Raw genomic sequence first — 12,055 nt, 5'->3', positions numbered from 1 at the left:
GAAATGAGAAACAGCAAATTAAACCACGAGATAATAGAAGGTAGGAGACAGTAAAGAGCAGTAATTAATACACTGTGAAACAAACACACCAGAGAGGCTTGAGAATACCAAAAGTTCTTTGAAAACAAAACTGATAAACTCTCAGATAACTAATATCAGGAATGAAAAAGATGCTATCACTATAGGTTCTATTATATTAGATCATAAGAGAATATTGTGAATAATTTAATGCCAGTACATTTGAAAAGTCAGAAGAAATGCCCAAATTCCAGGAAAAAAACAAGTTAAAGCATCATACTTCACAGTAAGATATCAAGTACTTTCTCTTTGAGTTAGAAAGAGCAAACACACTCTCGCTACTTCTATTCAATATCAGATTGGAGGTTCTAGCCATTGCAAGAAGGCAAGGCCGGGTGTGGTGGCTCACGCCTGTAATCCTAGCACTCTGGGAGGCTGAGGCGGGCGGATTGCTCAAGGTCAGGAGTTCAAAACCAGGCTGAGCAAGAGCGAGACCCGTCTCTACTATAAATAGAAAGAAATTAATTGGCCAACTGATATATATAGAAAAAAATTAGCCAGGCATGGTGGCACATGCCTGTAGTCCCAGCTACTTGGGAGGCTGAGGCAGGAGGATCGCTTAAACTCAGGAGATTGAGGTTGCTGTGAGCTAGGCTGATGCCACGGCACTCACTCTAGCCTGGGCAACAAAGTGAGCCTCTGTCTCAAAAAAAAAAAAAAAGAAGGCAAGGAGAATAAATAAAAAGATCAGGAGGGAAGAAATAAAACTCCCTTACATAGATGATATGGTTGTATATGTAGAAGGTCCACAAGAATCTACAGATGAGCCATGAGAATTAACAATAGAAGGATATATAAAATTCATGGGTAGAAAGGCTTGGTACTACAAAGTTATTAACTGTCTCCAAATAGATGGTTGATTAAAAAGGCTAGAAGCTGAGTCTAACACTTAGATGAAAAATAAATGGTTGAGAAGATCCAAGATAATTTTTAAGAACAGTTAACGGACTTATACTACCAGAATTCAGGACTTTTTAATAAAAACTACTTTAATGAAGACAGTGTAACATTTGTCCAAGAGCAGACAGACGGATGGAAGCGAACAGAGAGCAGAAACACATGTAGACACCTGCTGTATGATGAAGATGAAACGGCAGAGTGGGGTGGGGTGGGGTGAGAGCAGAGGGTCTTTGCAGGGGGTGGTGCTGGACAAGTGGACGTCCGTATGTGGGGAAAAAATAAGAGTCCTGGTGCTCTGCTTCAAACCACACACAATCTATTCCAAATAGTCCGTCACTGGAGACTCTGCAAGCAGGTGTGACAGATGGTACGGAGCAGGTGAATGCTCAGATATAACAGCCCCTCCTTGGCCCCACACTTCCCATCAAAACAGCACGGACCTGTACACCGTGCCACACAGCGGGTGTGAAAATGCACAGTCATATCCCCAGCAAGCACACAAGTGAGCCACAGGGAATGGAGCCGCATTCTAGCAGGAGTTTGGAAAGAGGCAAGAGTCACAGACGGTGCTGGAGGGAGACGGGAGAGGGCGTGTGGGGGCTTCTGGGCCCTGACGCTGTTCTTTCTGGTCAGGAGTGGTTCTACAAGTGTGTTCTTCCTTCCGATTTAGTAGTCACGTTAGACTTCAATTAAAAAGTTTATTTGAAAAACAATGCTGCTATTCAGATGTTACTACTGTATCTGGTATGCACCTAATTAGTAAATTTGCTTTAATACTCATGTAAAGAGACTGGAAGAATAAACATAGTCTAGGTTTGGGAACAGAGAGACACGGCCTTTTAGTTTTGTTCCCTTTCTCTTTGAAAGGGTCAGTGTGGTCAGAGGCCCAGTCTGCCCCGGCACCCGGCTACTGAGAATTTGAGACAAGGCTCATCTGAGCTGAGCTGCATGCACCAAACAAACACTGAACGTCAAAGACTTGGCGGGAATATGACACATTTCGATTCTTTTTTATGGAGAGTATATGTTGGAATAATATTTCTGATATATTGAGTTAAATAAAATATGCAACTAAAATTGATTTCACCAGCCTCTCTGCCTTTGAAACGTGGCTTCTAGCAGGGGTAAACTTACTGGGTGACACTCACTCTGTCAACTGGGCAGAGCTGGTCTACAGCCTCCTTCCCCCAAGGGGCACATGACCACATCCAGGGTACTGGACCGGCAGGGGCAGCCTCCAGCCCCCAAGCCAAGACCCAGTGAAGTGTGCGCCTGCCTCCAGAAACCTCTAAGTAGGTGCCAGTGGACCCAGGAGCTGAAGGAGAAGACCTTTCATGGCCAGGGACTGACCAGGGGCAAGTGGCAGCTCTGTCAGATTCATCAGGGGCCGTTTCAGAAGTGAGAATTGAGGGGGACAACATGTGTCTTGAATGTCCACCCATGAAGCACTGAGCTGTGTTACCTGCCTGCCCACCCCAGCCCCCTGGCAGACGCACCTCCTTGATCTCATGGTAGTGCCCCAGCAGGGCGTAGGGGCAGTAGGAGATGCTCATGGAGACCACACCCATGGTGCTGATGGTGATCATGGCGATGTAGACATTGGGGAACATGGCCATCACAGCTGTGCCGATGGAGAATCCCAGCGTCCCTAGCACGTAGATCACCCTGACACTGAGGTCGTAGTTGTCCAAGTACTTCTGAAGCAGGGCTGCAGAGAGGGCCACAGGGAGGGGACAGTAACCAAAATGCTCACTCTTGTCAGGCTCCCTCTACCACCTCTTCCACCCTTCCCTTGTCCCGACATCCCCCACTTCCTCTGGCTGAACTTGGGCCCACTCAGGCACAGACAAGTGTCACCTCCTCTTGGCCCTGCCTGCCACCATGCAGCCCTGGTAGGCACAGCCACACAACATTCCCAGAACACACTTGCAGCTCATGGCCCTCCTTAGTCCCAGACCCCATAACCTGGCCCCTGCAGCTCCTGGGGGCCTCCTTGACCCGCAGGACACTGATCCAGGCCCACTTGGCAGCCTGCTCTGGCCCTACTGCAGGACAATCTCGTTTTCTGAAGTGGGGTGCACCAGGCAGCCCTGCCTCAGAAGCACATGCTGTCACTGGTTACTCTCACGGGTCCTTCTCTGGTCTCCCCTCACCCTTCCTGCCCTGGTAGTACAGATGCCACCTCCTCTGGGAGGGTGCTCTGCCGAGAATCGCTCTGCCAAAATTCTTCTGTTAAAGTGGTGACAACATTATTTATTGGCATGCTGGCTGCCTGAGGGTGTCAACCCTGGTCACCCTCAAGTCCACCCTGGCTAAAATGAAGCCAGCACAGCTCGGAGGGCAGGCAGGCGAGCCCAGCCCACATGCGACCTGTGTCCATGGTTACACCCAGTTCCAGACAGTAAGCCTGGGTGTGCTGCTCCCAGGACGGAAGCCTGGCACCCTGGCCCCACCCTTCGGGACACAGGTGGGCCTGCGGGCAGTGGGCAGACAGGACCTGCTCCTCCCACCGCTCCGACTGCCGGCTGAGCCCCCGGCAGGCCCAGGCCTTCATCCACCTCTGTGCTGGCAGGGCCAGGACAGCATGTCCAAACAGAGGCACCAGCAGCACTGGGCAGCGTCAGTGGATGGCACAAGCAGGGCGGCCTCCCGGAGTCTCAGACTCCCCATGCTGGGGTCAGCCTGCAGCATCCTCTCTGCTAAGATGAGGAGGCACGTGAGCCACAGCTTCTCCCCAAGGGGCGGCCCCGTCAGGCAGAGGCCTGGGTCTGACTGACACCTCCACCTTCCGAGGCGCAGGGTTCCCTTGTGTTTCCAGTCATTAAGTGATCTCCAGGGTGTGACCCTTACCTGACGGAGGAACTCTTACCTGAGCAAATAGCACCGGTAGCAGCGTAAATGACCAGGCCCCAGCAGCCCATCTTGACCCCAGCGTTGTAGGCGTGCCAGGCTGTGGAGTTGGAAGGGGCCTGTTCCGGAAGGAGAACATGGTTTAGGAGGGTGTTCTTCGTTTCAGTTACAGACGAGTGGTTTATTTTAAGAGAACTAATAAACACTCCAGGAGCAGAGTCAACCCCATGCCCGGGTCAGATTCGGAAAATCATTTTCAATCTCCTGTAACCCACAGATGTCTGTGAGGTGACTCTGCCAACCCCCTCAACAAGAGGGAAGGTCTGTGTCCGCAACCCTCAAGTCTGGGCTGGTCCGCACTTGTCCAAGCGACCCTCCTGCAGCCTCCTCCTTGGCCCCTGCGAGCCACCAGGAGCAGCAGCTCAGATAAGATACGGAAGGAGAGGGGCTGTGTGGGGACGGGAGGCCCGAGCATGTGCTGGGGCCACCTTGGCCCTTGTGGCAAACACGGCCACAGGTGTGAGCCTGGCTGATGCCATGGGAACAGAAGAGTCGCCTGCTGAGTCTGGTCATATCTTAACCCAGTGACACCCTGTTCAGACTTGAGTTCAGCATGTGGCGCTCACAACTGCTCACCGTGGACCTCACTGCACAACCGTCTCAGCTCACACGACAGCCACTGACCGTATCAACAGAGGTGCACCCTGGCCACTGCCTGCTGTGTGTCACCCGCCTGCACACCCGGGCAGTGCGTGGCAGTGAAGAGTCCCCAGTGCTCTCAGTGCACCACGCTGTCACCACTGCCTAGGCCAGGGCAGAGAGGGCCGCCCCACCCATCGTACAGGAAGTGGGGACCCTGCTCAGGCACTCACCTTGGGGTCCCCTTCAAAGATGACCTGGCCCATGAAGTCGGTGTAGAACACGGCCTCGGCGATGACGGAGAACCAGGTGAGGAGGTGGCAGATGCACAGCCGCAGCAGCTCCCTGGGCATCTTCAGCATGGACAGCCACAGCAGGCGCACGGTGGTCTCGCTCTCCCCCTCCTCGCTCTCTGTGTCCCCGCTGGAGTTGGTGGCCCCGCTCTGGTTCCTGTGCCGGCACCGCTGCCGCTGCCGCTTCTGCATGTCGTATAGGTCGCTCATGCTGCGGGACGGCTTGATGAGGACCACGGCGTTGGCCCGCCGGTAGCGGTAGCAGTGGGACGCGATTTTGCCATAGTAGGAGAAGGTGCTGGAGGCTTGCCGGCGGAACAGGTGCCTCCGCCGCCTCATGGAGCCAGACGTGGCTGAGGCCTTTATGTCCACCCTGCTATAGCCACTGAGGACGTCTTTTTGGGGGGAGCCACTCCCGTTTGGGACTTTAGCTTCATTCAAGTGATTATCAAGCAAGGTCTCGTCCTCCTTGGCAGCTTCCCTGAGGAATGTGGCCAGGCGGGGCAGCTTGGCCTTGGCCAGCTCCTGGCTGGTGCTGCGTGGAGTGGCGGGGTAGGAGGCATCGTGGAAGATGGAGGGCTCGATTTCGTGCAGGAAGAGCAGCTCGGGCTCCATGTCCAGTGTGGCGTCCGGCATGTGCAGCACGGAGTCACTCTTGCTCCGCACGATGTCCACGTCGAGATAGTCCAGGGACAGCTCGTGCTCCGACTGCACCTCGTCGGGGAACGCGGGCACTGCGCCGTACTGCTCGCCCCCGTCCAGGGCACCGAGGCGGGCGGTGGCGGGGTGGGCGCAGCCCAGCTTGGCGGGCAGGGCATCCTCCTCGGTGCCGCGCTCCTGCTGCGGGTTGTACTGCTCCTCATCGATGCTGAAGAGGTGCAGGGCCACAGACACCGTGAACACGATGGCGGCGAAGAAGAAGAGCACCTGGTTCTGCGTCCTGAACCAGTCGCCCAGGAAGGTCTGCGTCCAGTCCAGCCCGCCCAGCACGTAGCCCACGGCCCCGCCCAGGCCTGCGGGGAGGGAGAGGCAGCAGTGAGCAGGTGGGACAGCTCAGAGGCAGGACACACGTTTCGGGGCGGAGAACGGGAACAGTAGGAAAACAAAACAGAACCTCCAGCTGTCCCCAGGTTGGATGATTCTCACCTCACAGACTTTCTGCTTGATAAATTAAGGGCAGATTAACACCAGGATGGGACATAAGGCACCCCATACATGCCTCTCTGTACCAAATGCCACTCCTAAGCTTCACGCACTGGACGTGGAAACTGCAGGCGGAAGGGCCTGTCCACCTGGCGAGCACGCCACCCAGGCACGCCTGGGCCCACTCGCCCCTCACAGACTCTCAGTCCTCTGGTCTTGCTCAGTGGCAAGGAGGGGAACCCCTGGTTACCTTCCAGCCCTAAGACCCCACCCACTGCCCCACCTGCCAGTCTGCACGGGAGCGGCACACGGAGGGATTGCGTGCACATGATGCACAGTGCTGGCCTCAGGAGGGAGCACAGGCTGTCATCCCCCACCACCCGGCCGGGCTGTGCTTTACCGGCAGAGAAGGCGTGGATGTTGAGGGCCATGTCCTGCTCCTCGCTGTCCACCACGTCCAGCAGATAGGCACGGATGGGCCCCTCGGTCGCATCGGCGCTGAAATCCAGGACCACCACTCCCAGCACCGTGAGGACAATGCCGATGGGCTGCCGGCCGGGGACATCACCGAGGGCCAAGCCTGCAGGGAGCGCAGGGGAGGCTGTCAGACCTGCACGCCGCCAGCTCAGCCTCCTGAGAGCAAACCGTCGCCTAAGGGGAGACAGCCCAGGAAACCACGCCAGCCCCTTCCACGCCAGAAGACAACAAGGTCCTTTGCCTCGGACTCTGGGTCAAGAAGGTGGGTTCTGCTTTGCCCGTTCCCGTGGCCGGCAGGGTTATTTGTTCTCTCCAGTTGCACTAGCAGTTCACTGCACATCGGAAAGCTCATCAGCCTTCACATTTTTAAAGCAGAAAAGGGGCGAATGGTCCTTTCTAGCCCTGCCACCACAAAGAGGGTGACAGCTGTCTTAGGAGTGCTAACTTAGCATCTGCACGTGGGAGCGCAGCCAGCCACGCTACTCGAGGGAATTAACCTTGGGGGGGCAACGCTGGAGACACCCAAGGTGTCCTACCACCCCGGGCCAACTGCACGGCACCCTGGAGAAGTCTAGATCTGAAAGGAAATGATGCCCAGAACCCTTGGAGTTTTCCCAGCCAGTCCTCTGAGCAGCTGGGCTCCAGGAGACGTGGCTCTGAAGAACAAGATGGGAGTGGCCTCGCCTCACCTGTCCTCTTGGAATGGGGCGCAAGCACCTGAAAGCAGCTGTCCTCACATAGCACATATCACCTGCCCCAGGTGAGTCTTCCCCAGATGTGAACCCAGAGGTCACATGACGAATCCTAAAGGCTGAACCGTAACCTACGTCTCCATCTGGTGCCAGTCAGGCAAGTGGTGCCCTCGTGACAAAGGTCAGAGCAGTGGGGGTTGAGGGTTGGGACCCAGGACCCACCCCAAGGTGCTGCAAAGAGTCTTCACACAGACACGCCGTCCTGCAGGAGCACACAGGGAAGGAAGGGGCTTTCTGCCCAGAAGCACCCTGCTGGCCTTCTCGCACCACTAGCATGAGACAGCGCCTACACCGAGCTGGAACTCTCCACTCGGCAGGGGCCCCACTGGGCAGGTCCACCCCAAGGACACAGCCTTGAAAAAGCCCCATCATTCTCTCTGCACCTCAGTAGGACCGGGGGCGCTGCTCTCAGGTGACACAGACAGCCGAGAGAGCCAGCAGGACCATGCCTGGCTGGTGCCAGGAAAGCAGCACCCCCGAATTCTGAATCAGAGGCATGAGCTGGCTGGAGGAGGCCTCGACACACAAGGGATGTCACTCAGGACGGTGGCCCTCGGGCAGGGGACAAAGCCTGCCCAGAGTCCCACCCCCACCTAGGCTCCTGAGAAGTGAGCAATGCTCGCCACGCAGAGAAGTGTTTCTGGGGCTTCCCTTCCCGAAGGCCCCAACACCCCGACCTCCATCTGAACGGACGCAGACCTGGGGCAAGTTCCTCTATTTCAGAACAGAGCGAGTTCCTCCCTCTGGAAAAGTTGCTGCCAGAAAATAACGTTTTGTTTTCAACAGTTTTGATGGATGCCCTCAGGGCAAAAAATATTTTCCCACATACAGTTGCTTTAATTAAGAACAAAACAACACAAAAGGGCAAAGCAAAAACATAAGCACATGAAACAAAAAAATATCAAACTAGCTTCTGGACATTTTCAATACCAAGTCTAAGAAAAGGAGAACAAAAAAAGAAAAGATAATTTCTGTAATAATGCTGGAAACAGGACGTGGTGTCAGATACGCATTAAAAACAAATGATCACAACAGGAAGCGTTTCCCTGTGAACAGGCCCCCCCGGCGTTCCCACGTGGGGCCAGCTCCAGTGCTGCCAAGAGGGCTGCGGGGTGGTCACCGCGGAGCGGCCCAGCCCGGCGACTGACCACCACACACGCCCGGCTGAGTGAAGAGTCACCTGGGGCAGGACCTGCCGCTCCCACGTCCGCGTGCAGAGCGCGGCAGACACACTTACCGATGGCAGAGCCGTTAAGGAAAAGTGCAACGCCAAAGAGAACACCCACACACAGGGCAAGGATGAAGGGTCGCCGGCGGCCCCAGCTCAGAGTGCACCGGTCACTCGCAGACCCGATGAGAGGCGTGAAGATGAGGCCGAGGACGGGGCTCAGGAACCAGGTGAGGCTGTAGTACTGCTCCGGAAGGCCTGCAGGGACACGAGGGCTGTCACACACGCAGGCACCACACGCACCAGATGACCGGTACTTTTGTGTCATCTCAGGGCAGACTTTCTTATTCCTGCAAGGCAGGGTGATCTGAAATCAACCAGACCCTACCTGGTAAGCATCAGGTGGCCAGGCCACGCACACGCCTGCAGGGCACCTCGCCCAGGGCTACACGCCGGAGGCTGAGAGCCCTCCACACTGGTGCTGGCCAGGGCCTCAGGGCAGGGCTGAAGGCCCCTTCTCGCAGCAGGCATGGAGCCACCATCCCTTGACACAGTAGACGCCAAGAGAGAGGACAGTGACAACAGCCTCAGAGAGCTACCAAGATCCCACAGCTTCTGGATCTCACTGGCTGAAAACGTACCACAGTGGGCCCCAAAGAAGGTCCACACAGCCAACACGGGGCTCTACTACCCCAGCAGTGGTTGCTCTGAGTGGCCACTAAGCAGGGCTGGGGCGGGGGGCACAAGAGTGTGTCTAGCTGCAGCCAAGGTGTTGCAGCTGCACTCACCAGTCACTCTCACACTGAACCTTCCTAACTGCCGTTTTATAGATGACGCTCAGAGAGGTTAGGTAACCTGCCCTAGGCCACACAGCTAGAAAGTGGTAATCCAGAATTTAACCCAGGGGTGCCCGATTTCAAACTCTATGTCCCCGCCCATCATCTACACACTGCCTCCCTATCACATAGCCCTGAATGCCCACCAGCAATTGGGCGAATAAACGGTGACAGCCGGCCACACACTGGAGCACCACGCTGTGACCGGAGCCATGCAACAGCGTGGCTGAATCTCACTCCCAGTGTGAAAGCAGGCGGCCAGACACAGGCAAGCACATGCTGAGTGATCCCGCTGTGTGACGCCCATGGGCAGGTGAAGGAACCTCTGCTGTTGCAGTTGCGGCCTAGTGGCCTCGGGAGGGGCAGCAGCTGGAGGGACGTGTGTTCTCGATCTGGATGGTCGCTTCGCACGGTCGCTTGCCGACACTCATCCAGTGGGAGACGGGCTCTGTGCACCTCTCCGTGTCCTACTTCAATAAAACACCAACTTAAAGAATAAAGGTGCTTTGGCAAGCCAGCAATTCATCTGGCCAAGGTTTTATGCTGCCAAAGGCACTGAGAAATGGAATGTTGTGTTGAACTAGTAAGAAAAACAAACTTGTGTGGGAGGAGGAAATCATTTTCAAAGGAGGAGGGAAGCGCCTTTCAAAATCATTGCTAATGTGCCCATTAAAATATTTATGCACCAGCTGGGAATGCAAGGTGTTTGCTTTGACCTTTACACCACGCCGAGCTTCAGGAAGGTTGAGTTTTACTCCCATTTGAAGTCAGCAGAAGTACGGATGTTTCAGGAAATGAGCAGTTTGCTGAGTGTGTTCCTCTGCACGGGCTGGGACTTGCTCGGCGGGTGCGGGGTCCTCGCCTTTCGCCACACGTTGTGCAAAGAGGAAAGCAACAGCTGCCATGGGCCACGGCGACCTGCCCAGGCTTAATGATATATGATAGATGTTATTAGTATATATTAATATCGCTATTTCTCAGAAATGGCTCTTTACCAAAACTATTTAGCACATGCAACAGTGGAAACCTCGGAAACATGGGAAAGCATTATTACTCTAGTGCACACAGACTCCTACTCTCGTTGATATTTTTTTTACATGTGTCACAACTTTACGCCTGGGGACCGGTGGCTCCTTGCAGGGGTGTAGCACCTGTGCGCAGGACACCTCCCGGCTGGAGGCTGTCCTTGGGTCTTGGCCCCCATGGAGGAGGGTCCTCTGCAGCACCTCACCTATTCTCACCTCCCTGCCTGGGGCACCCCCTCCTGCCAATGCTCAAACTCCTTGGGGGCAGGGGGCTGTCATCCACTCAGGAGGCCCCCATGCCCCTCCTGCTCCCCTGCCCACGTGCCTGTCCATCCTGAGCACCCCAGCTACTGCATTTCCCACACCATAAGGGGCCTCCTGTGCTCCCAAGGGACCGTGCCTCCTTGGAAGGCCCCGCCCCAGTCTGGGGCCTTACGGGACCTGGAACCCACAGAGAGTGCAAATGCTTGTCAACCTGACCCAAACTGCTTTACTATTTTCAGAATTTCTCCTGCTGTTTTGAAAAATCTGACTTGTCATCTGATATCAATTCCCTTAAGCTTGAAGAATTTTCTTTAATGTCTTTAGCATTTCTTATAAAGCTGATCTGCTGACGGTAAATGCTCTTAGGCTATTTTCTGAAACCTCTCTATTACTTTTATTCTTAAAGAAGATTTTTGCTGGATACAGAATTCCGGGTTAATTCTCCCCAGGCCAGGACTTAGAAGATGTAATCCCACTGTCTTCCGGATGCCACTGTTTCTGAAAAGGCCACTGAAGTCACTCATGTGCCTGCTCCCTTGGAGGAAACGTGTCTTTTTCTCTGTGGCCATTTTCAAGATTGTCTCTGCATTGTTGGCTTTCAGCAGTTTGTGACGAGCCTAAGGAAGGATTTCTTTACATTTATCCTGCTTGGGGTTCCCTGGGCTTCATGAAGCTGTAGATTTATGGCTTTCGCCACATTTTGGAAAAATTCAGTTATGTCTGACTTCAAAGATTTTATGCCTGTTCTCTATTTCCCCTTTCCTGGAATCCAATCACACACACAGGGGACCTTCTGATACTGTCCTTGTTTCTTTGTTCTCTCTGGTCTTCAGGTTAGATAATTTCTACTGATTAACCTTTAAGTCCACTGACTCTTTTGTCATCTCCAATCTGCTCTAAACCCCACCTGGTTAATTTTTTATCTCACATATTGTATTTTTCAGATCTAAATTTCCACGTGGCTCTCTTTCTGTAGCTTCCATTTCTCTTTTGGGGTTTCCTACTTTTCATTATGGACGTGTTTTCCTTTATATCCTTGAGCCTGGCTCTGTATGTTTGTCTGATGATTCCAACATAAGCCATCGCCTTGGGGGATCAGTCTCCACTGCTGCCTTTTCTCTAGAGCAAGGATCATCTTTTCTTTCATTTCTGAAAAACATCTAGTAATACTGAGTTGTACCCTACACATAGACAGTGATGTGTTACAGGGTTTCACCTTTCTTTCACAGGCCCTTAATGTGTGTTGATATTTTTGTTTAACAGATAGTTAACCTGGCTGGACTCAAACTCAAAAAAAACTCTGTCTCCCTGCAGTGGCAGAGACAGAAATCTCTGCTCAACTCTCTTTTAGCTTTTGTCAAGTCACTGGAAATCTGTCCCATAAATGCATATTTCGGGGATCAGCCAGAGATAGAGTTTATACACACAGGGCTTGATCCTAATTCTTCCCCGAGGTTCTTCGAGACAGTAAGAATACAGGAATCTGTCCAAGCTTCAGCCACCCTGTGTGGCATCAACTAAGGCCAATCTGCAGGTTAAAGGCTGTGGAAACCGAGAACGCTGCCCGTGCCTATCCCTCCTTCCAGCTGTCTGCCCCCCTCGAGACCCCATTTCCTTGCTGCTGTCCAGT

At 53.9% G+C, this 12,055-nt stretch overlaps 1 protein-coding gene across 1 annotated transcript in view; it reads right to left on the bottom strand.

Moving 5' to 3' along the window:
- SLC45A4 (solute carrier family 45 member 4) overlaps positions 1-12,055 on the bottom strand; it is a 90,495-nt gene that overhangs the window by 2,208 nt on the left and 76,232 nt on the right. Inside the window, exons 3-7 of the mRNA XM_012751748.3 lie at positions 8,370-8,558; positions 6,304-6,483; positions 4,701-5,773; positions 3,848-3,947; positions 2,475-2,686 (exon numbers count right to left, since the gene is read on the bottom strand). Of these exons, the coding sequence (XP_012607202.1) occupies positions 2,475-2,686; positions 3,848-3,947; positions 4,701-5,773; positions 6,304-6,483; positions 8,370-8,558 (1,754 nt within the window). The remainder of the gene's footprint in view (positions 1-2,474; positions 2,687-3,847; positions 3,948-4,700; positions 5,774-6,303; positions 6,484-8,369; positions 8,559-12,055) is intronic.

The sequence above is a fragment of the Microcebus murinus genome, chromosome 7 (genome assembly GCF_040939455.1).
Source record: "Microcebus murinus isolate Inina chromosome 7, M.murinus_Inina_mat1.0, whole genome shotgun sequence".
Classification (NCBI taxonomy): domain Eukaryota; kingdom Metazoa; phylum Chordata; class Mammalia; order Primates; family Cheirogaleidae; genus Microcebus; species Microcebus murinus.
This window is presented reverse-complemented; position numbering and strand designations above follow the sequence as displayed.